The 25,580-nt window shown below is 39.3% G+C and overlaps 1 protein-coding gene across 1 annotated transcript in view; it reads right to left on the bottom strand.

Moving 5' to 3' along the window:
- Positions 1-3,146: 3,146 nt before the first annotated feature.
- The window catches only part of TMPRSS12 (transmembrane serine protease 12), a 41,698-nt gene continuing 19,264 nt past the window's right edge, over positions 3,147-25,580 (bottom strand). Inside the window, exons 4-5 of the mRNA XM_089309061.1 lie at positions 11,861-12,003; positions 3,147-3,681 (exon numbers count right to left, since the gene is read on the bottom strand). Of these exons, the coding sequence (XP_089165187.1) occupies positions 3,430-3,681; positions 11,861-12,003 (395 nt within the window). The 3' untranslated portion in view covers positions 3,147-3,429. The remainder of the gene's footprint in view (positions 3,682-11,860; positions 12,004-25,580) is intronic.

Here is a 25,580-nt window from a genome sequence, read left to right as displayed (position 1 = left end):
GTGGCTTATTTCACTAAGTATAATGGTTTCCAGTTGCATCCATTTTGTTGCAAAAGACAAGATTTCATTTTTTAAAATTGCAATGTAGTATTCTATGGTGTACGTATACCATAATTTCTTTATCCAGTGGTCAGTTGACAGACATCTGGGTTGATTCCATATCTTAGCTATTGTGAATTGAGCTGCAATAAACATAGGGGTGCAGATCACTCTTTCATATGCTCATTTTATTTCCTTTGTGTAAATTCCCAGGAGTGGGATGGCTGGGTCATATGGTAGGTCTATATTCAGTATTCTTAGGTATCTCCAAACAGTCTTGCACAGTGGTTATACCAGTTTACATTCCCATTAAGATTAGGGAACCTTTTCCCACATTCTCACAGCATTTGTTTCTTGATTTTCATATGAGAGGTATGCTAACTGGGATGAAGTGAAATCTCATTGTGGTTTCGATTTGCATTTTCCTGATGGCTAGTGATCCTGAACATTTTTTCATGTGTCTGTTGGCCACTTGGATTTCCTTTTGAAAAATGCCTGTTCAAGTCATTTGTCCATTCCTTAACTGGCTTGTTCTGTTGTTCTTGAGTTTCTTGATCTCTTTATATATTCTGGATATTAATCCTTTATCAGTTGCACAGTTTGCAAATATTTTCTCCCATTCTGTCAGTTGCCTCTTCACTTTGCTGAGTACTTCTTTTGCAGGGCAGGAGCTTCTCAATTTGATATAATCCTATTTATCAATTTTGGCTTTGATTGCCTGTGCCTTTGGGATCTTTACCAAGAACTCTTTGCCTATGCCAATCTCTTGCAGGTTTCCTCAATGTTATCTGATAATTTGATGGTATCAGGTTGTATATTTATGTCTCTGATCCATTTTTAGTGGATATTGTGTAAGTTGTAAGGTAACGGTCTTGCTTCATACTTCTGCATGCAAAGATTCAGTTTTCCCCACACCATTTGTTGAAGAGATTGTCCTTTCTCCAGAGACTGATTTTAGCTCCTTCGTCGATGATAAGTTGGTTGTAGATGCATGGGTTGATTTCTGGAGTTTTTATTCTGTTCCATTGGTCTACACAGCTATTTTTTGTCAGTACCAGGCTGTGTTGATTATACCTGCCCTGTAGTATATCTTGAAATCTGGTATTCCTAACTTGCTGAGTGACTCTCCCTTTGCACATAGTTCATTCTCTAACACTTTCATCAGATGCCAGACCAAAGGGGTCACCTGCTGTTGAACTGTGAAATGCCCAAACTGTGAGCAAAAATAAATCATCTTTCTTCAGAAGTAGTTCCTCTCAGACATCTGATACAGTGACAAAAAGTTCACTAATACACACCATATTTCTTTTGGAGTTTACAGGTTTTTTGGTATAGTTAGTATAGTATCCTGTGATTCTGGAAGAGCTAGCTGATGATAACCTGGACAGGCAGGGTGTTTTGTGAATACTCTAGTTGGATGGACTACTGTCTTTGCTCCAATGTTGTGTGAGGATACTGGCTTGATAGTGGTATCTGATGAGACCACAGGCTGCATTCTGCTATCAGGTGGAGCTGCTGCCTGGATTCTGTAGTAGGTTCTGGTCAAGATCATCACAAAATGTATTCTCTGGCTGAGAAATTCTGTTATTTGGGTTCTGCAACTGGGAACGGATGCAGTTAAATCAAGTTGCTTCTCAGGTCAGGTGGGACCAAAGGATATACTCATAAGAAATTCATGATTGAGGCTTTCCTCTCTGTTGAGATGGAGCCTTGGGATGAGTGTTTGACTAAGCTGAGTGATAATTAGACTTCTGAGGTCAAGGAGCTATAACCTGTGCATTTCTCTGAAATGCACAGAGGTGGTAGTCTCCTATCCTGAGTAAGGTTGTTGGGTGGGTGTTTGACTGAGTCAAAATGCTGCTTGATATCTTTTGATTTCTGGATCAAGCCAATCTGTCCTCTACACTTCTTTGAGGTATGCAGGAGTGGGAGTCTCCCCAAATGGCCACCATCACTGGGAGGGCTTTTTGGCTGGGTGGAGATGCTGCTTGACTTTTCAGGTCAAGATGGTCTATCCCTTCACCCTTCTGAAATCTGCAGAGGTGGGGTTTTCCCTGCCTTGGCAGAATCATTAGGTGGTGTTTGAGCTGAGTGGAGACACTGCTTGTTTCTCCAAGATGTGCAGAGATAAACTCTCCTTGCCTGTGCAGGATCATTGGGAGGACTTTTGAGCTGAATGGAGCTACTTCTTGACTTCCTGTGTCATGCCTATCTATCCCCTTTACTTCTCTGAAATCTGTGGGGCTGAGAATTTCCCTGTCTGGGAAGTATCATTGGATGGGATTTCTGTCTGGGTGGGCAACTGCCTGCCTTACCCAAGTCAAGCCAATTTAGCCCCTTTGATTCTCTAAAATGAGGCCTGGGGAAAACTTAGCAGGAGCATTTGGGCTGTGTGGGGAAACTGGCTGTGGCTGGAAGACCCATAGTCTATATTTCCTGCAATATGATGCCGTTGGCTAGTTTCTGTGATGTGACACCTCTGTTGCAAAGTAGCTTCCTCCTTTTCATACTCAAAGGACACATGACTGACTTTTATAGCACCCAATATACACAGGGGTCACTGTGAGTCCCACCTCCATTCTTTGTTTCTAACATGGTATTGGCAATTTACTTTCAAATAGTTCAACAACAAAAAAACAAGTGTGCATTGACGTTGGCATCTCATATCAGAGGGTGTGTGAGTTCTGGTTGCTCTGCTTCTAATCTAGCTGGTGCACCTGAGAAAGCAGCCAAACATGGCCCAAGTACTTGGGCCCCTGCCACCCATCTGGGAGATCCAGATGGAGTTCCAGGCTCCTGGATTCATGACCATGTAGGGCCAGTGAATAGAAGATTCTCTCTCTCTCTCTCTCTCTCTCTCTTTCTTTCTCTTTCCCTCTCTCAGTAACTCTGTCTTTCAAAATAAATAAATCTTTAAAAAAAGAATATAAATGATAGGCCAATACTTTTTTCTCCAAATATTCTTCCAGAATTAGAAACAAGATTATAAATAAAAAATAAACCATACAAATATTTCTGAATAAAATAAAATCTTACTTAAGAGTTTGGATTAATTTAACCAAACACAGCTTTCATTTTAATTATAATTTTTTTATTATTTGGCACTTTTACATATAAAGTCCATATTTAACTGAATATTTTATGTAAATTCTAGGAAAATATTTCAAATACAATTACAATTACAAAGGGAAACAATCAAGACATATCAAAGAAGCATGTGATTCTGTGCCAGATTTACAACTGTATATCTAATATGCCACAATCCAAAAAAATCTCCACACAGACCTCTAAAGTTAGCAATTAATTGCTAAAAGAATAAATGATTGTCATTATGTAGAACATAGAAAGACAAACATGCAAGATAAGGATACTGAATTCTTCAGAATTTCTTTATGATGTTGCTAGTAGGATGACACAAACTAAAGCTATGAGGGTCTGTCCAAGTAAAATATTTATATTAAATATTCCCTTAGAGCTTGCCCGAGAGAAATGATCTGTCAGCCACTTTTGATAGAAGGATGGCGCAATATAGACACCAGGAAAATTTCTTCGACCACAGCCATTTCCATAACTAGTAATTCCCATCATAAAAAATTTTTTATATTTTGGTAAGTAGCACATTAATGGTCCGCCACTATCACCCTATCAAATAAAAAGTCCAAGATAGCGTTAGTTACTTCTAGTATCCTTTAAGCAACAGTAGAGCTGAGATAAATTAGTTACATTAATCATGCAATTACATAAATATACATTTTAGGTATACCTATAAGAGATAAAGGTCCATAGATATTGAGTTCAGTATTTATAACTCAAACAAGATGTATTCAGGCAGCCAAGCTATTTGGAGAAACCATACAGCTGGATGGATAAGCTCATCTGCATAGTTTTGAGCCAGAATATTATAAATCACAGTGTTTTAATATTTCAGTACACTTAGGAGAAATACAATTCAGAAGTATGTAAAATATTGTAGAACCTGCCTATTTGAATTTTTTTTGCTTAATAGTGTATTGTGAAAAGCATAACTTTGGGATTCATAAAGTATTCTTTTAAGTTTGTGTGTGAATTTCTAGTAGAAGAGAGAGGTAAACTGACATTTTGCAGGGATGGCGTCTTTCTAAGTACTGACATTGGCTAGTGCTAGGAAATGGGAATGAATAGCAAAAACTAGAATTCATATAATATTAAGTACCTTTCGTAATTTATTCAAGACTGTTATGCACCCAGTGTTGCTAAGGATTGATGATGCACTGAAAGCAACAAGGACACTAAAGTAAACTTTCAGGTGCCTGAAGGTTAAGGACTATGTTTCTAAGTGTTTACACTTTTCTATATAAAGCAAGCATTGAATATTTCTAGGTTATGATGTTTTACCTAGGAACACAACCAATTAGATTGGATTCTTTACTGTTTTACTCACCAAGATTTTAAAGGGAAAGGATACAGGAAAGATAAACCTTAGATTGCAGAAATGAGAATGAGTAGGAAAAGATGAGAGCACGGGGTACTCTTGGGAGTGAAAGAAATATGGAAAAGAGGGATAAAGAGTCAAACAGAGGTATAAAACAGAAAAAAAGTACACTTCCTAAGTAATTTAAAGCTTACATACTACAAATGATAACATCAGAAAAGTGAAAAGGAAGGTCTAGCATTGTGGTGCAGTGGATTAGGCCACTTCCTGTGACACCGGCATCCCATATGAGCAGTGGGTGCAGTCCCTAGTGCTCCACTTCTGATCAAGCTCCTGTCAACATGCCTGGGAAGGCAGCAGAAGATGGCCCGAGTGCTTGGGCCCCCGCCACCCACACAGAAGATCTGGATGGAGTCCCAAGCTCCTGGCTTTGGTTTGGTCCAGCCTTGGCGGTTAAAGACATTTGGGGAGTGAATCCCTCTGCCTTTCAAATTTTAAAAAGAGGAAATAAATCAATAAAAATTTGAAATGGACGTTGTATAAAGATATACAAACTTCAAAAAGGAGAAATGTGTTTTGTGAAATTGTATAAAGAAGATATTACTAATATGCAAAGGTGCTAATTGTTAGTCATTAGGGAATGCAAATAAAATCATAGTGAGATACCAATTAACATCATCAAGGATGGCTATAATCAAAAAGACAGAAATTAACATTACTGATAAAGATGTGGAGAAATTAGAACTCTTGAACAATGCTTGTGGGAATGTAAAATGGTGCAGTCACTATTCTTAATTGGAACTTTTAAGAGAAAAGAAGAATATATATAAAATATGTACAAAAATGTTCAAAGGGATATTATTAGTAAGAGCCAGAAAGTAGAAACAGCCAAAATGTATATCAGCTAATGATGAATATGCCCACTCAATGGTATATTGTTTGATAACAAAATGAAAAAAGTACTGAAACATGTTACAACACAGATGAACATACTAAGTGAAAGAAACCTGTTACAAAAGACTAAATAAAGGTTGGATTATCCCCATGCAGTATAGGCAATGTCCAGAATATATAACTCTATGGAGATTAGTGGTTGCCAAGCTCTGGGGGCAGGTGGAAGGGGAATGGGAGTGAGTTCTGATGGGTCTGTGTTTCTTTCTGTGTTGGTGAAATGTTCTACAATTACATTGTGGTGCTGGTTGTACTATCCTATAAAAATGCTTAAAAATTGAGTTGTTTAGTTTAAATGGATGAATTATATCTCACAGATGATGATAAAGAAAGATTTAAGGCAAATTTTGCCCAAGGTTGACTCTGATAATAGTAAAAACTAAAATAGAAGGAACAAAGAAGAGAGAGATGGTGGAATAGGGAGGGAGTTTACTGCTCTAGGCTAGGGGAAGATAATAGTTAAAAAAGAGTGGAGAGAGTGCAATCTCAGGGAAGAGTTAAGGAGAAAACTGCAGTGGAAACTCCATAGAAAGAAGACAAATGCTGTGACTCTATGTGGAGGGTGTGGAACTGCATCAAGAGCATGGACACAACACAGGACCCTGAAAGACAAGAGCCTCAGCACCAGCATTTGAGAGTGAGGCAAGACCAGACTGCAGCAACCCAAGCTACTGGTGATATGGCTGCAGGGAGAACCTGGTGTGAGTCTGATCTGGAGCCCTGTGGGTGACTGTGTACCTGCCAACCTAGAAGAAAAATAGGGGTATATTTCTATCTTCCCATCCCCCAGACAATGGTGCCCTGCAACTGGCTGAGAGAGGACAGGCACCATTTTAGACATTATGTAACAGGAGGAGGAGAAGAATGAGGAGGAGGAAGAAATTAGAAAAATTAAAAACCGTGTTGGACTTTTATGGGATAGTATCAAATAACCCAGCATATGAGTCTTAGGAGTTCCTGAAGGCATGGAAAGATAGAATGAGTTATAATGCCTATTTAGTGAAATAATTAAAGAAAACTCCCCTAGTTTGGAAAAGAAAGGGACATACAGGTACCCACATACCTGTATGTCATACAGGAAGCCCACAGAACTCCTAATAGACATGACCAGAAAAGATCTTCACCATGACACATTGTAGTCAAACTTTCCATAGTAAAACGTAAAGAAAAGATTTAAAATGTGCGTGAAAGAAATGCCAGATTACTTTCAGAAGATCTCCAGTTAGACTCACAGCTGACTTTTCATCAGAAACCCTACAGACTAGGAGAGGACGCTGAAATATTGTCCAAGTCTTTTTAAATATATTTTATTATTTGAGAGGTAGAGTTACAGACAGAGAGGGAGAGACAGAGAAAGGTCTTCCATCTGCTGGTTCACTCCCCAAATGGCCACAAGGACTAGAGCTGGGTCAATCCAAATTCAGGAGCCAGGAGCTAGGAGCTGATTCTGGGTCTCTTACATGGGTGAAGGAACCCAAGGGTTTGGGCCATACTCCACTGCTTTTCCAGACCATAGCAGAGAGCTGGATCACAAAAGGAGTAGCCAGGACTAGAATTAGTGCCCATATGGGGTACCGGTACCACAGGTGGAGGCTTAGCCCACTATACCACAGTGCCAGCCCCTATCCAAGTCTTAAGAGAAATAACTGTAAAACCAGAATACTATAACTGCAAAGCTCTTATTTATAAATGAAGGCAAAATAAAGACCTCCCATAACAAAAGAAATTTAAACAATTTGTCATCTCTTGTCCAGCCTTACAAAAGATGCTTAAGAATGTGCTACACACAGAAACATAGAAATGTAGTAATTATGAAAGAATGTAAAGGTGGAAAATCTCACAGTAAAAGTACAAAGGAAATCCAAAGTAAACAATAGGAATATTTATGGAAAAATGGTAGGGCCAAGTCATTACTTACCAGTAGTAACCTTGAAGATAAATAGCCTCAACTCTCCAGTTAAATGATACAGACTGACTGATTGGATTAAAAAACAAAACCCATCTATTTGCAGCCTACAAGAAACACATCTCACCAACAAAGATACCCACAGACTGAAAGTGAAAGGACAGAAAAAGATATTCCATGCTAACAGAAACCAAAAAAGAGCTGATGTAGCCATTCTAATATCAGACAAAATAGACTTTAACACAAAAACTGTTAAAAGAGACAAAAGGGAACTCTGTAACGATTAAGGGATCAATTCAACAGGAAGATGTAACTATTATAATTGTAAATGCACCCGGCCGGCGCCGCGGCTCACTAGGCTAATCCTCCACCTTGCGGCGCCGGCACACCAGGTTCTAGTCCCGGTCGGGGTGCCGGATTCTGTCCCGGTTGCCCCTCTTCCAGGCCAGCTCTCTGCTGTGGCCAGGGAGTGCAGTGGAGGATGGCCCAGGTGCTTGGGCCCTGCACCCCATGGGAGACCAGGAAAAGTACCTGGCTCCTGCCATCAGATCAGCGCGGTGCGCTGGCCGCAGCGTGCTGGCTGCAGCAGCCATTTGGAGGGTGAACCAACAGTAAAGGAAGACCTTTCTCTCTGTCTCTCTCTCACACTGTCCACTCTGCCTGTCAAAAAATAAAAATAAAATAAAATAAAATAAATTGTATATGCACCCAATTACCAGGCATTTACCTATTTAAAAGAAAAGTAAAGGAACCTAAAGGGAGACATAGACTCCAGCACAACAGCAAATGAGGGACTTCAATACCTGACTTTCAGTAGTGGACAGATCAACCAGAAAATTGGCAAGGAAACAACAGAGCTAATCGACACTATAGACCAAATGGACCCAATTTAAAGCTACAGAACTTTTCATACTACAGTTGCAGAATACACATTGTTCTCACCAGTGCATGGAACTTTCTCTAGGATAGACCACATGCTAGACCATAAAGCAAATCATGGCAAACTCAGAAAAATAGAAATCATACCATGTATAATCTCTGACCACAATGGAATGAAGCTGGAAATCAACAACTCAAGAATCTCTAGAACATATGCAAACACATGGAAACTAATCAACATGTTCCTGAATGAACAGTGAATCATAGAAGAAATAAAAAGAAAAATAAAAAAAATTTCTGGGGGGCCAGCACTGTAGCGCAGTGGGTTAACACCCTGGCCTGAAGTGCCGGCATCCCAAATGGGCACCAGTTTGAGACCTGGCTGCTCCACTTCTGGTCCAGCTCTCTGCTATGGCCTGGGAAAGCAGTGGAAAATGGCCCAAGTCCTTGGGCTCATGCACCAGCATGGGAAACCTGGAAGAAGTTCCTGGATCCTGACTTCAGATCAGCACAGCTCCAGCCATTGCAGCCAATTGGAGAGTGAACCATCTGATGGAAGACCTCTTTCTCTCTCTCTCTCTCTCTCTCTCTCTCTCTCTCTCTCTTTCTCTCTCTCTCTCTCTCTCTCTCTGCATAACTCCAAGTTTCAAATAAATAAATAAATCTAAAAAACACTTCTGGAAATGAATTAAGACAATACAACATATCAAAACTTATGGGATACAGCTAAATCAGTGTTAAGAGAGAATGTTTATGGCAATTGCTGATGACATGATTCTGTATACAGGGGACCCAATGACTCCACTAAGAGACTATTGGAATTCATCAAAGAATTTCATAAAGTGGCAGGATTCAAAATTAACACACAAAAATCAATGACAAAAATATACAAACAATGCCATGACTGAGAAATAACATAAAGTCAGTCCCATTCACAATAGCTACAAAAAAATTAAATACCTTGGAATAAATTTAACCAAGGATGTCAAACATCTCTGATGAAAATTATAAAACATTAAAGAAAGAAATAGGAGACACAGAAAAAGGAAAAAATCTTCCATATTCATGGATTGGAAGAATCAATATCATCAAAATGCCCATGTTACTGAAAGCAAGATACAGATTCAATGCGATTCTAGTCAAAATACCAAGGACATTCTTGTCATATCCAGAAAAAACAATGCTGAAATTCTACAGAAACATAGGAGACCCCGAATAGCTAAAGCAATCTTTTTTTTTTTTTTTTTTTTTTTTTTTTTTTTTTTTTTTTTGACAGGCAGAGTTAGACAGTGAGAGAGAGACAGAGAGAAAGGTCTTCCTTCCATTGGTTCACTCCACAAATGGCCGCTATGGCCAGCATGCTGCGCCAATCCGAGCCAGGAGCCAGGTGCTTCCTTCCAGTCTCCCAAGGCCCAAACACATGGGCCATCCTCCACTGCCCTCCTGGGCCACAGCAGAGAGCTGACTGGAAGAGGAGCAACTGGCACAGAATCCAGCACCCCAACGGGAACTAGAACCTGGGGTGCCGGCACCGCAGGCAGAGGACTAGCTGAGTGAGCTGTGGCACCGGCCTAAAGCAATCTTATACAACAAAAAGCTGGAGGCATCACAATACCAGATTCCGAGACATAACTACAGGGCAGTTGTAATAATAATAATAATAAAGCCTGCTACTGGCATTAAAAAAAAAAGATAAGTAGACCAATGGAATATAATAGAAACTCCAGAAATCAACCCATGCATCTACAATCAACTTATCATTGACAAAGGAGCTAAAATCAATCCCTGGACATTCTCTTCAACAAATGGTAAAAACTGAACCTCCTCATGCAGAAGTATGAAGCAAGACCCTACCTTAAACCTCACACAAATATTGACTCAAAATGGATCAGAGACCTAAATTTACAACCTGATACCATCAAATTATTAGAGAACATTGGAGAAAACCTGCAAGAGATTAGCATAGGCAAAGAGTTCTTGGTAAAGATCCCAAAGGCACAGGCAATCAAAGCCAAAATTGATAAATGGGATTACATCAAATTGAGAAGTTTCTGCCCTGCAAAAGAAGTACTCAGCAAAGTGAAGAGGCAACTGACAGAATGGGAGAAAATATTTGCAAACTGTGCAACTGATAAAGGATTAATATCCAGAATATATAAAGAGATCAAGAAACTCAAGAACAACAGAACAAGCCAGTTAAGGAATGGACAAATGACTTGAACAGGCATTTTTCAAAAGGAAATCCAAGTGGCCAACAGACACATGAAAAAATGTTCAGGATCACTAGCCATCAGGAAAATGCAAATCAAAACCACAATGAGATTTCACTTCATCCCAGTTAGCATACCTCTCATATGAAAATCAAGAAACAAATGCTGGTGAGGATGTGGGAAAAGGTTCCCTAATCTTAATGGGAATGTAAACTGGTATAACCACTGTGCAAGACTGTTTGGAGATACCTCAGGATACTGAATATAGACCTACCATGTGACCCAGCCATCCCACTCCTGGGAATTTACACAAAGGAAATAAAATGAGCATATGAAAGAGTGATCTGTACCCCTATGTTTATTTCAGTTGAATTCACAATAGCTAAGATATGGAATCAACCCAGATGTCTGTCAACTGAAGACTGGATAAAGAAATTACAGTATATGGGGCTGGTGCTGTGGCCCAACAGGTTAAAGCCCTGGCCTGCAGCGCCAACATCCTATAGGGGTGCTGGTTTGAGTCCTGGCTGCTCCACTTCCCATCCAGTTCCCTGCTTATGCACCTGGAAAGCAGTGGAGGATGGCCCAAGTCCTTGGGCCTCTGTACCCATCTGAGAGACCCGGAAGAATCTCCTGAGCCCTGGCTTTGGATCAGGCCAGCTCTGGCCATTGCAGCCATCCTGGGAGTGAACCAGTGAGTGGAAGTCCTCTATCTCTCTTTCTCTACATCTCTCTTTAACTCTGTCTTTGAAGTAAAAAAAAAAAAAAATCTTAAAAAAAAAGTCATTGTATATGTACTCCATGGAAACTACACAGTGATTAAAAAAAAAAAAAAAAAGAAATCCCATCATTTGCAACAAGATGGATGCAACTGGAAACCATTATACTTAGTGAAATAAGCCAGTCCCAAAAGGCAAATACCATGTATTCTCCCTGATCTGTGATAACTAAGAGTACCTAAAAGGTATTCTATAGTAGTGAAACTCACACTTTGAGATGTGATGATTTTGAACAGCCCTTGTCTTGGTTGTTGAGGAACAGTTTTTTTTTTTTTTTTCTCTTCATAGTATTTGTTGAACTCTTTACTTAATCTTGGGTTAATCTTATGTGTATAAAGTTCATTGAAAATAGATCTTTGTTTAAAAAAAAAAAACGGGAAAAGGAGAGGGAGGAGGAAAAAGGGTGGGAGTGTGGGCGGGAGGGAAAGTAGGGTGAGAAAAATCACTGTGTTCCTAAATGTGTATAGATGAAATGCATGACATTTGTATACTTTAAATGAAAATTTTCTAGGGGGAAAAAGGAACCAACAAGATTTGGATTATTGAAGTAGTTAAAAAAAGAGGGGGGAAATGATTTGTTATTTATAGACCTGTAAACTGAGAGCACCAGAAACTGACTAAGGGCCTTGTTCAGGTTTCTTTCTGGCTTTAGAAAATATTTTAAAGGGAAATTATTTGGTCTTACCCTGCAAGTATCAAAGTTTCCATTTTCATCACCTGCACAAAATGAAGTGTGAGGAATTACTCCCCCATAACTCCCCTCAGAATTACAACTTTGTCGAGAAATATAATGTACTTCTGCTTCTTGTAAGAGGATTGTGCCATTGCCTGTTAACAAAAAGAACACCCATTGGTTATTTTGGAGTGTGGACATTTTTACAATGATTTAAATATTTTATTTTATTCCAAAAAGACTGTTTCAACAATTATGTAAAATTGTGTACATTTACAAGCAAACACACAAACACAGTACAACAGAAAGTTTGTAGGATATAGAATTAAAAAGTAAGTTTATTTTGGTGCAAAAAACAAATACAAAGTGGGTAAAAATGTGTGTTATGAAAGAACTATGCATGAATTTCAAAAAGTTTTTGCACCAAAATGTACCTTTTAATACAATTTTCCATGAACGTTGAAAAGTAGCCGTGTATCTGTGTGTGTGTGTGTGTGTGTGTGTGTGTGTGTCTGGCTGTATGGCTCTCTAGGAAGATTGTAGAAGAATATTCACCTAAATGTTTATGATGGTTATCTCTGGATAGCAGACATTTCAGGTGGTTTTTGTTACCTTTTTTCATGAATTTCTTGACGGTCTCACAAAAGGTTCTGTAAGTTTTAGAAAATGAAGCTGTGTACAAACTGACAAAGGCTGAAATGGTAAATGCTGAAGTCAATGTTATGCTGTAAATTCTAAGTCTGGTTTAATTTCCTAATGTCAAGTCATGAAGTGTGTTGAACATGAAAGTGAGATCAACATTTAACTCATGTAATCGCCTACATTAACTGCCAATCCATGACACAAAATGTTGCTATGGAAAGGATAGGAAAATACAGGACAACAATTAAGAAACCACTGAGGACAGATTATTGTAAAATCAATGCATAGAAAAACTTCTTTTTTAAAAAAAATTATTTATCTTATTCAAAAGTCAGTATTACAGAAACAGAGAAAGATAGATATTCCATCTGCTGGTTCACTCCCCAAATGGCCACAACATTCAGAGCTTTGCCAGCCAAAGCCAGCAGCCAGGAGCCTCATTCAGGTCTCCCATGTGGGTGCAGGGGCCCAAGCACTTGGGCCATCTCCCACTGCTTTCCTTGGCACATGAGCAGGGAGCTGGATTGGAAGTGGAGCGGCTGGGACTTGAACCAGTGCCCATATGGGATACCAGCACTGTGGTCTGCAGCTTAACCCACTGCACCACAATGCCAGCTCAAAAAAATGTGTACAATAGCAGTATCTTATTCCAGGAACGTGCCTCAGAGTTGTAATTGTCACAAGCAAATAATGAACTTTTATTTCTTTTTATTATTATTATTTTATTTATTTATTTGAAAGTCAAAGTTACACAGCAAGAGAAGGAGAGGCAAAGACAGAGAGAGAGGTCTTCCATTTGCTGGTTCACTCCCCAGTTGGCTGCAATAACCAGAGCTGGGCCGACATGAAGCCAGGAGCCAGGAGCTTCTTCCAGGTCTCACACATAGGTGCAGGGGCCCAAGGACTTGGGCCATCTTTTACTGCTTCCCAAGCCACAGCATAGAGCTAGATGGGAAGTGGAGCAGCTGGGACTCAAACCAGCACCCATATGTGATGCTGGCACTGCAGGCGGCAGCTTTACCCACTGCACCACAGTGCCAGCCCCTGTATTTTATTTTTTTTAATATTTTATTTATTTGAGAGGTAGAGTTACAAGAGAGGGAGACACAGAGAGAAAGATTTTCCATCTGCTGGTTCACTCCCCAAATGGTGCAACTACCAGACCTGGGCCAATCCAAAGCCAGGAGTCAGGAGTGTCTTCTGGGTCTCCCGTGGGAGTACAGAGGCCCAAGCACTTGGGCCATCTTCTACTGCATTCCTAGACTATAGCAGAGAGCCAGATCGGAAGAGGAGCAGCTGAGATTAGAACTGGTGCCCATATGGGATGCTTGTGCCCCAGACAGAGGCTTAGCCTACCACAAGGCTTGTGTACCACAAGGCCGAACCCTGAATGTTTTATATAAGCTTGGTCAGAATGTGTATTCTACATTGCTGGATGCCTAGTTGATTGATGGTGCTATTAAGTTCAAGCATGTCTTTACTGATTTTCTGCCTAGTAGATCTATCCCTCACTCTCAGGAGAGTGCTGAAGTCTCCACCTCTCACAATGGATTCATCTCTTTCTCTTTGCAGTTCTATCCTCACATAATTGACTCTACTGTTAGAAGCATGCACAGTAAATATGTATTCCAGGAGTACTGATTCCTTTATCATTGTTTAATCTTCCTGTTTTTTCCTTGATAATTTTCCTTGCTCTGAAGTCTATTCTGGCTAGAATTAATATAGTTCCATCTTTCTTCTGATTAGTGTTAGTGTTATATATCTATATCTCCATCCTTGTACATTCCTCCCACCCCTGTCTCTTTACTTTTAATCTATATTTATCTTTACAATTAAAATGTGCTTCTTGTAGACAGTATACAGTTGGGTATTATTTTTTTTATCCCATCTGACAATCTTTGTCTTTTAATTGATATACAAGGGTACATTTAAAAGTCTGTGGGAAAAGGAATTAAAAGCACACATTTTTCATGAAGTTTTTGAAATCTCTTCATATTTACAGCATTGTTTTTTGTCATGATTATTGATATGACTAGATGTTGCCCATATTTGTTATGTTTTCTATTCATTGTCCTTAGTTTGTTTCTTTCCCCTCCATTCTTTTTCTGTCTGTTGTGGTTTTAACTGAACATTTTCAATAATTCTATTTTTTTAAGCATAGAAACTGAACAGGTTGAGCATCCCTGATCTGAAAATCTGAAATCCAGAGTGCTCCAAAATCAGGGATTTTTTGAGCACCGCGATGACACCACAAGTAGGAAATTCCACAGCTGCCTCACGTGAGAGGTTGAGAGGCTGCAGTCAAAGTTCAGGCACAAGGAATGGATGTGCAGCATAGTGGTTAAGATGCCCGAGTCCCCCATCAAAAACCTGAGTTTGTTTCCTGGCTCCAGCTCCTGACTCCAGCTTCCTGCTAATGCACACCCTGGGAGGCAGCAGTGAGCGCTCAAGTAATTGGATATTGCCACCCCCGTAAGACAGATTGCCTTCTGCCCAGCCTGCCCCTAGTTGTTGCAGGAATTTGAGGACTAAACCAGCACATGGGAACTCTCTATGTATCTCCGCCACTCAAAAAAATTTTAATGTAGGCACACTAAAAATATTTTATGAAACCGTGTATAGGCTATGTCTACAATACATAATGAAATTGTTTTTAGATTTAGGTCCCATCCCCCATGATATCTCATAATGTAGTCATATATTAAATGTTCCAAAATCTGAAAAAGTCCAAAATATAGACTATTTCTACTGGTAAAGAATATTCTACCTATAACTTCTTAGTGGTTTTCCTAGAGTTTGCATTATACATTTATAATTAACCTAAGACTACTTTCAAATAACTATACCACTCTATTGGTTGTACAGGTACCTTATGATAACTAAATATTTCTAATTCTCTCTCCTAATATCATTGATTTCACTTATACATAGCTGTAATCATTGACTATATTGTAGCTATTCTATTTTGAACAAACCATCAACTGTCAATCAATTATCAATAACAATCAATTATCAATAACAATAATGTTTTATCTTCATTTATTCCTTTTGTAACTCTTCGTTTTTTTTTAATTTTTAATCAGTTTTTAACAGATTCAGTGTCTTATAGATACAGTTCTAAAAACATGATGATAGTCCCTTCCTCTCCTCTCTCCCTCCTTCCTCCTCTTCTCTCTCCCACTGCCTTCCCCCCCCTTTTTTTTTAGTTTTTGAGGTATTTTAAATTTACATTACAGTTAAAAGGCTTAATATTTCACCAAATAAGAAATTTAACAGGGACTGGCGCTGTGGCAAAGCAGGTAGGGCCTCCACCTGTGGTGCCAGCATACCATATGGGCACCGGTTCAAGTCCCAGCTTCTTTACTTCCTATCCAGCTCGCTGCTATGGCCTGGGAAAGCAATAAAAGATGGCCCACATGCTTGGGCCTCTGCACCAATGTGGGAGACCCAGAAGAACCTCCTGGCTCCTGGCTTCAGATCAGCACAGCTCCGGCCATTGCAGCCATTCGGGGAGTGAACCAGCAGATGGAAGGTTCGCTCTGTCTCTACCTCTCTCTGTAACTCTGCCTTTCAAATAAATAAATAAATCTTGGGGCTAGCACTGTGGCGTAGTGAGTAAAGCCACCACCTGCAGTGCCAGCATCCCATGTGGGTGCTGGTTCAAGCCCTGGTTGCTCCACTTCTGATCCAGCTCTCTGCTATATCCTGGAAAAGCAGTGGAGGATGGCCCAAGTCCTCGTGCCTCTGCACCCACGTGGGAGACCCAGAAGAGGCTCCTGGCTTCTGGCACAGCTCCAGCTGTTGTAGCCATCTGGAGAGTGAACCAGCGGATGGAAGACCTCTCTCTCTCTCTGCGTCTGCCTCTCTGTAATTCTGCCTTTCAAATAAAATAAATAAATCTTTTTTAAAAGAAAAAAGTAAAAGACAAAAATTAATAAATCTTTAAAAAATAAAAAAAATTTAACAAGTGAAAAGCCCAAAGATCCTACTTTAATGGGAATATAGACAATGGCTATAAACAAGAATTGAATGGATCTTCCTTTCTTTATGTAGATCTGAGTTGCTAATGTGTCATTTTTCTTCTCTCTGAAGAACTTCTACCATTTGTTGCAAGGCAGTCTACTGGCAAGAAACTCCCTCGATTTTTGTCTGAGAAAATTTGTATTGACTTTTAAAGGATAATTTCACAGCATGTGGAATTCTATGTTGGTTTTTTTTTTCTCTTAGCACTTTAAATATTTCACTCCAATCTCTTTTTGCTTCCATTGTTTCTGAAAAGACAGATGTGATTGGTATCTTTGCTCCTCTATAGTAAGCTGTTTTTCCTCTCAGGTTTCTTTTAAGATTTTTTTCTTTATCTTGGCTTTTCTGCAGTTTGTGCTATGCCCAGGTGTAGGTTTTACTTGTTTGTTTCTTGATGTTTTGGAGGTTGGAAGCCTTTTATCATTATTCTCTGAGCATCCTCTGTCTGTGGTTTGGAGTCTGACAGTTTTTTGGAAATTCTCAGTCATTATTACTTCAGTTACTTTTTCTATTCCTTTCCCCTTTTTCTTCTGGCAGTCCCTTTACATTTACATTGTACCTTTGTAGTTATCCCACAGTTCTTGCATACTCTCTTCTGGGTTTTTTTTTTTCAGTCTTTTTTTCTTTTCACTTTTCAGTTTTGGAAGTTTCAATTCTATTCTTATCTGTGACTGACATACTAATGAGCCCATCAAATGCACTGATTTCTGGGAAAATGTTTTGATCTCTAGCATTTATTTTTGGTTCTTAGAATTTCCACCTCTCTGCTTTACCTTATCTAAATGCTATTGTGAATGAAATAGTGTTTTTCTTGTTTTTGGGTGGTTTATTGGTAATATATAGGAATATAATTTTGTGTTTTATATCCTACAACGTTGCTGAACTTGTAACTTCTACTAGATTCTTCATAGATTCCTCAACCTTTTCTACATTTATAGAATCATGTCATCTGTGAATGAAGACAGTTTCCTGTCTTCCTTCCCAATCTTATGTGCCTTTAATTTCTTTCTCTTGCTTTGTGTATAGGTTTTTTGGGAGAACATATGCTTTCTTTTCTCTTGGGTGTGTACCCATAAGTTTAATGACTGAGTCCTATGGTGATTCTAAAGTCCTTTGGCGAATTTCTGAGGAAGTTCCAAACCGTATTCCAACCCAGCGGCACTGTTTTATATTCCCCTCAGCAATGCATGATTGTTTGTTTCTTCACATCCTCTCTGATGCTTGATACCGTCTCACTTTTTTATTATAGTCATTCTTATGGGTGTGACATCTGCTAACTTTTAAGGCTACATTTTATATCTATTCCTAGTGTATAGAAATTACATAATTTTTGTATATTGATTTTATACCTGGCTACTTTACTAAACAGGTAAATACAATGGATTTTAGATTCTGTTTTTATGTAGATAAAAACATCATTTGTGACTAATGAGCTGTTTTATGATTTTCCATCTTTTTCTAATGTCTTTTTTCTTTTCTAGTGCCTCTTGTATCTTTTTCTTAGTATTATTGCTCTTGCTAGGAATTATACTCCATAAATGAAAATGGTGATGGCAGGGGATTGTTCCTGATTTTAAAAGAATGTTTGTCTGTAATGATGATGTTTGCTATAACTGCAAAGCAGATAGCCTTAATCAAATTAAAGAAGTTCCCATTTATGTCTAAATTGTCAAGTATTTTTAACAATGTTTCTTCGCATTTGAGATAACGTTTTTTATCCTTTAATCAATTTTGTGAATTACAAGAGATTTTTAATATTAAAATATTTGGGGGGGCCAGTGCTGTGGTGTAGTGGGCTAAAGCCTCCACCTGTGGCACTGGCGTCCCATGTGGACACCAGTTCCAGTCCCAGCTGCTCCTCTTCCCACCCAGCTCTCTGCTATTGCCTGGGAAAGCAGCAGAAGATGGCCCCAGTTCTTGGGTTCCTGCAGCCATGTGGGGGGTCCCATTGCGGCCATTTTGGGAGTGAACCAGCAGATGGAAGACCTTTCTCTTTGTCCCCCCCCCCCGCCCCGTAACTCTACCTCTCAAATAAATAAATAAAAATCTTTAAGAAAAAAATTTTAAAATTCTTGAATTCCTGTGATAAACCCAACTAGGTTATGATGAATTATATTTAAATATACTTGATAGATTTAGCATGCTATTACTTTGTTTGGAATGCCTGCATTTATAACATTGGCCATTCTTGTACTGTGCTTACTCTGTTTGAGTATTAAGATTATTATTGTTCTCATACACTGAGTTGGAGTGTGTTCCCTCCTTTGGATTCATTGGAAGTATTTGTTTAAGATCTAAATAATCCATTTATGACAGAACTCACTTGTTTTATTTGTCTTGTTTTTTTTCTGCAGAGAGAGAAAAGAGTGACAGGCAGAAAAAGAGAATGAAAGAAGGAGAGAAGGGGAAGGGAGAGGAAGGGAGGGGAAAAAAGAGACAAAAAGAGCTCTTATTTGCTGGTTCACTCCTCATATGCCCACAATGGCTGGGGCTGGGCCAGGCTGAAGCTAGGAGCCCAGAACTCAATGCAGACCTCCCATGTGGATGGCAAGGACCCAACCACATGGGCCATCACCTGCTGCCTTCCACAGTATCCACTGGCAGGAAACTGGAATGGGGACTCAAACCCAAGCATTCTGTTATGGGTGTGGGCATCTAGGCCAAACATCTGCCCCTGGCATTTTGTTTTTGTTTTTTTTTTTCTTGATTTCTTTTTTTTTAAACTTTTATTTAATGAATATAAATTTCCAAAGTACGACTTATGGATTACAATGGCTTCCCCCCCATACCGTCCTTCCCACCCACAACCCTCCCCTTTCCCACTCCCTCTCCCCTTCCATTCACATCAAGATTCATTTTCGATTATTAATATACAGAAGATCAGCTTAGTATACATTAAGTAAGGATTTCAACAGTTTGCTCCCACACAGAAACATAAAGTGAAAAATAATAGATGATTTTTTTTAAATGATGATGAAATCAGAGCAGACCTATTGTCATGTTTAATCCCAGTGAGAGTCAAGTTGGGAATTGATAATTTCTTTTTTTTTTTCTACAGAGGATCAGTTTAGTATGCATTAAGTAAGGATTTCAACAGTTTGCACCCCCATAGAAACACAAAGTGAAATATATTGTTTGAGTACTCATTATAGCATTAAATCTCAATGTACAGCACATTAAGGACAGAGATCCTACATGAGGAGTAAGTGCACAGTGACTCCTGTTGTTGACTTTACCAATTGACACTCCTGTCTATGGCATCAGTAATCTCCCTATGCTCCAGTCATGAGTTTCCAAGGCTATGGAAGCCCTCTGAGTTCTCCGACTCTTATCTTGTTTAGACAAGGTCATAGTCAAAGTGGAGGTTCTCTCCTGCCTTCAGAGAAAGGTACCTCCTTCTTTGAAGACCTGTTCTTTCCACTGGGATCTCACTCACAGAGATCTTTTGCCAGAGTGTCTTGGCTTTCCATGCCTGAAATACTCTCATGAGCTTTTCAGCCAGCTCCGAATGCCTTTAGGGCTGATTCTGAGGCCAGAGTGCTATTTAGGACATCTGCCATTCTATGAGTCTGCTGAGTATCTCACTTCCCATGTTGGATCACTCTCCCCTTTATTTACTCCATCGGTTAGCGTTAGCAGGTACTAGACTTGTCTATGTGCTCCCTTTGACTCCCAGTCCCTCCACCATGACCAACTGTGAACTGAAATTGATCACCTGGAACAGTGAGATGGCATTGGTACATGCTACCTCGATGGGATTGAATTGGAATCCCCTGGTATGCTTCCAACTCCACCACTTGGGGCAAGTCAGCCTGAGCATGTCCCAAATTATACCTCTCTTCCCTCTCCCATTCCCACTCCCATGTTCAACAGGGATCACATTTCAGTTAATTTTCAACACTTAAGAATAACTGTGCATCAATTACAGAACTAAACCAGTCATATTAAGTAGAACAGATAAAAAAAACTACTAAGAGGGATAATGTATTAAGTTGTTCATTAACAGTCAGGGCTATGCTGATCAACCCACCATTTCCCATAGTGTCCACCTCACACCAACAGGTTTCCCTCTTGGTGTTCAGTCAGTCGTCACTGATCAGGGACAACATATGGTATTTGTCCCTTTGGGACTGGCTTATTTCACTCAGCATGATGTGTTCCAGATTCCTCCATTTTGTTGCAAATGACTGGATTTCGTTGTTTCTTACTGCGGTATAGTATTCTAAAGAGTACATATCCCTCGTCTACGGCCATACCACCCTGAACGCGCCCGATCTCGTCTGATCTCGGAAGCTAAGCAGGGTCGGGCCTGGTTAGTACTTGGATGGGAGAGTACATATCCCATAATTTCTTTATCCAGTCTACCATTGATGGGCATTTAGGTTGGTTCCAGGTCTTAGCTATTGTGAATTGAGCTGCAATAAACATTAATGTGCAGACAGCTTGTTTGTTTGCCAATTTCATTTCCTTTGGGTAAATTCCAAGGAGTGGGATGGCTGGGTCGAACGGTAGGGTTATCTTCAGGTTTCTGAGGAATCTCCAGACTGACTTCCATAGTGGCTTGACCAGTTTGCATTCCCACCAACAGTGGGTTAGTGTCCCTTTTTCCCCACATCCTCGCCAGCATCTGTTGTTGGTAGATTTCTGCATGTGAGCCATTCTAACCCGGGTGAGGTGAAACCTCATTGTGGTTTTGATTTGCATTTCCCTGATTGCTAATGACCTTGAACATTTTTTCATGTGCCTGTTGGCCATTTGGATTTCCTCTTTTGAAAAATGTCTATTGAGGTCCTTGGCCCATCTCTTAAGTGGGTTGTTGGTTTTGTTTTTGTGTAGTTTCTTGATCTCTTTGTAGATTCTGGTTATTAACCCTTTATCTGTTGCATAGTTTGCAAATATTTTTTCCCATTCTGTCGGTTGTCTCTTCACTCTCCTGACTGTTTCTTTTGCAGTACAGAAACTTCTCAATTTGATGCAATCCCAATAGTTGATTTTGGCTTTGACTGCCTGTGCCTCCCGGGTCTTTTCCAGAAATTCTTTGCCTGTGCCAATATCTTGAAGGGTTTCTCCAATGTTCTCTAGTAACTTGATGGTGTCAGGTCGTAGATTTAGGTCTTTAATCCATGTTGAGTGGATTTTTGCGTAAGGTGTAAGGTAGGGGTCTTGCTTCATGATTCTGCACATGGAAATCCAATTTTCCCAGCACCATTTATTGAATAGACTGTCCTTGCTCCAGGAATTAGTTTTAGATCCTTGATCAAATATAAGTTGGCTGTAGATGTTTGGGTTGATTTCTGGTGTTTCAATTCTGTTCCATTGGTCTATCCATCTGTTTCTGTACCAGTACCATGCTGTTTTGATTACAACTGCCCTGTAGTATGTCCTGAAATCTGGTATTGTGATGCCTCTGGCTTTGTTTTTGTTGTACAAGATTGCTTTAGCTATTCGAGGTCTCTTGTGCCTCCATATAAATTTCAGCACCATTTTTTCCAGATCTGAGAAGAAGGTCTTCGGTATCTTGATTGGTATTGCATTGAATCTGTAAATTGCTTTTGGGAGAATGGACATTTTGATGATATTGATTCTTCCAATCCATGAGCATGGAAGATTTTTCCATTTCTTGGTATCCTCTTCTATTTCTTTCTTTAAGGTTTTGTAATTTTCATCGTAGAGATCTTTAACGTCTTTGGTTAAGTTTATTCCAAGGTATTTGATTGTTTTTGTAACTATTGTGAATGGGATTGATCTTAGAAGTTCTTCCTCAGCCATGGCATTGTCTGTGTATACAAAGGCTGTTGATTTTTGTGCATTGATTTTATACCCTGCTACTTTGCCAAACTCTTCTATGAGTTCCAATAGTCTCTTAGTAGAGTTCTTTGGGTCCCCTAAATACAGAATCATGTCATCTGCAAAGAGGGATAGTTTGAGTTCTTCCTTCCCAATTTTTATCCCTTTAATTTCTTTTTCTTGCCTAATAGCTCTGGCTAGAACCTCCAGAACTATATTGAATAGCAGTGGTGAGAGTGGGCATCCCTGTCTGGTACCAGATCTCAGTGGAAATGCTTCCAACTTTTCCCCATTCAATAGGATGTTGGCTGTGGGTTTTTCATAGATTGCTTTGATTGTATTGAGGAATGTTCCTTCCAAGCCCAGTTCGCTTAGAGTTTTCATCATGAACGGGTGTTGTATTTTATCAAATGCTTTCTCGGCATCTATTGAGATAATCATATGGTTTTTCTTCTGCAGTCTGTTAATGTGGTGTATCACATTGATTGTCTTGCGCACATTAAACCATCCCTGCATACCAGGGATAAATCCCACTTGGTCTGGGTGGATGATCTTTCTGATGTGTTGTTGCATTCTATTGGCGAGAATTTTATTGAGGATTTTTGCATCTATGTTCATCAGGGATATTGGTCTGTAATTCTCTTTCAGTGTGCATCTTTTTCCGGCTTAGGAATTAAGGTGATGCTGGCTTCATAGAAAGAATTTGGGAGGACTCCCTCTTCTTCGATTGTTCTGAATAGTTTGAGAAGAATTGGAGTTAGTTCTTCTTTAAACGTCTGGTAGAATTCAGCAGTGAATCCATCTGGTCCTGGGCTTTTCTTTGTTGGGAGGGCCTTTATTACTGTTTCAATTTCTGTCTCAGTTATGGGTCTGTTTAGGTTTTTGATGTCTTCCTGGTTCAATTTAGGTAGGTTGCATGTGCCCAGGAATCTATCCATTTCTGATAGGTTTCCCTGTTTGCTGGCATACAAGTCCTTGTAGTAATTTCTGATGATTCTTTTTATTTCTGTGGTGTCTGTTGTTACATTTCCTTTTTCATCTCTGATTTTATTAATTTGGGTCTTTTCTCTTCTTTTTTTAGTTAGTTGGGCCAATGGGGTGTCAATTTTGTTCATTTTTTTCAAAAAACCAGCTCCTCGTTTGGCTGATTTTTTGTAATGTTTTTCTTGATTCGATCCTGTTGATTTCTTCTCTGATTTTAATTATTTCTCTTCTCCTACTAGATTTGGGTCTGGTTTGCTGTAGGTTTTCTAGATCCTTGAGGTGATTTGAAAGCTCATCTATTTGGTGCCTTTCCAATTTCTTGATGTAGGCACCTATTGATATAAACTTCCCTCTTAACACTGCTTTTGCTGCATCCCATAAGTTTTGGTATGTTGTGCTGTTACCCTCATTTACTTCCAGAAAGTTTTTGATTTCTCTTTTGATTTCTTCTATGACCCATTGTTCATTCAGGAGCATGTTGTTCAATCTCCATGTGTTTGCGTATGCTCTAGGGATTCCTGAGTTGCTAATTTCCAACTTCATTCCTTTATGGTCTGAGAAGCTGCATGGTATGATTCTAATTCTTTTGAATTTGCTGAGACTTGCTTTATGGCCTAGTATGTGGTCAATCCTAGAGAAGCTTCCATGTACTGCTGAGAAGAATATAAAATCTTTAGCTGTAGGATTGAAAGTTCTGTATATATCTGTTAGATCCATTTGGGCTATAGTGTCGTTTAAATCTACTGTATCCTTGTTGATCTTCTGACCGGATGATCTGTCTATTTCTGAGAGTGGAGTATTGAAGTCCCCCAGTACTACTGTATTGGGGTCTAAGTCTCCCTTTAAGTCCGTTAATAAATCTTTTAGATAAACTGGTGCCCTGTAGTTAGGTGCATATACATTGATAATTGTTATATCTTCCTGTTGAATTGATCCCTTAATCATGATATAGTGTCCCTCTTTGTCTCTCTTAACAGTTTTTGTGGTAAAGTTTATGTTGTCCGATATTAAGATGGCTACGCCCACTCTTTTTTCATTTCTGTTGGCATGGTATATCTTTTTCCAGCCTTTCACTTTCAGTCTGTATGGATCTTTGTTGGAAAGATGTGTTTCTTGTAAGCAGCAAATAGATGGGTTTTGTTCCTTAACCCAATCAGCCAATCGGTGTCTTAACTGGACAGTTCAGGCCATTCACGTTCAAAGTGACTAATGAAAAGTGGTAACTTTGCCCTGCCATTTGCCAAAGATAAGTTCTAATATATGCTTTGCATTCCCTGTGATCTTTTGCTGTGAGGTTTCCTTCCTTGGTTTCCTTCCTTTACCTTCTTTCATATTGATGACCGTGTTTCTGTGTTTCTGTGTGTAACACATCTTTAAGCATCTTTTGCAGGGCTGGACGAGTGGCAACAAATTCTTTCAATTTCTGTTTGTTATGAAAAGTCTTTATTTCACCTTCATTCACAAATGATAGCTTTGCAGGATATAATATTCTGGGCTGGCAGTTTTTCTCTCTTAGTACCTGGGCTATATCTCGCCATTCCCTCCTAGCTTTTAGAGTTTCTGATGAGAAGTCAGCTGTGAGTCTGATTGGAGATCCTCTGAGAGTAATCTGACGTTTCTCTCTTGCACATTTGAGGATCTTTTCTTTATGTTTCACTGTGGAGAGTTTAATTACAACGTGTCGTGGTGAGGATCTCTTCTGGTCATGTTTATTAGGGGTTCTGTGAGCTTCCTGTACTAGGATTTCTCTGTCCTTCTCCAAACCTGGGAAATTTTCTGCTAATATCTCACTAAAAAGGCCTTCTAATCCTTTCTCCTTCTCCATGCCTTCAGGAACTCCTAGAACCTGAATGTTGGGTTTTTTAATAGTATCCTGAAGATTCCCGACAATATGTTTTAGATTTCTAATTTCCTCTTCTTTTCTTTGGTCTGACTGTATCCTTTCCTGTTCTCTGTCTTCTAAGTCCGATATTCTCTCTTCTGCTTCACCCATTCTGTTTGTAAGGCTCTCTCTTGTGTTTTTCATTTGATCTATTGAATTCTTCACTTCAGTCACTATCACAGTTTCCTGTTGTACTAGTTGTTTCGTTTCATTTTGATTCCTCCTTAATATTTCATTTTCACGAGAGAGATTTTCTATCTTGTCCATTAAGGATTTCTGTAGTTCCAGAATTTGTTTTTGAGAACTTCTTAATGTTCTTATCAATTTTTTGAGATCTGCTTCTTGCATTTCTTCTATGTCATCATCTTCATAATCTTGAATTGGGGTGTCTTTTTCATTTGAGGGCGTCATGGT

The sequence above is a fragment of the Oryctolagus cuniculus genome, chromosome 11, assembly GCF_051225735.1.
Source record: "Oryctolagus cuniculus isolate XC-2025 breed Fujian yellow rabbit chromosome 11, ASM5122573v1, whole genome shotgun sequence".
Lineage (NCBI taxonomy): Eukaryota > Metazoa > Chordata > Mammalia > Lagomorpha > Leporidae > Oryctolagus > Oryctolagus cuniculus.
This window is presented reverse-complemented; position numbering and strand designations above follow the sequence as displayed.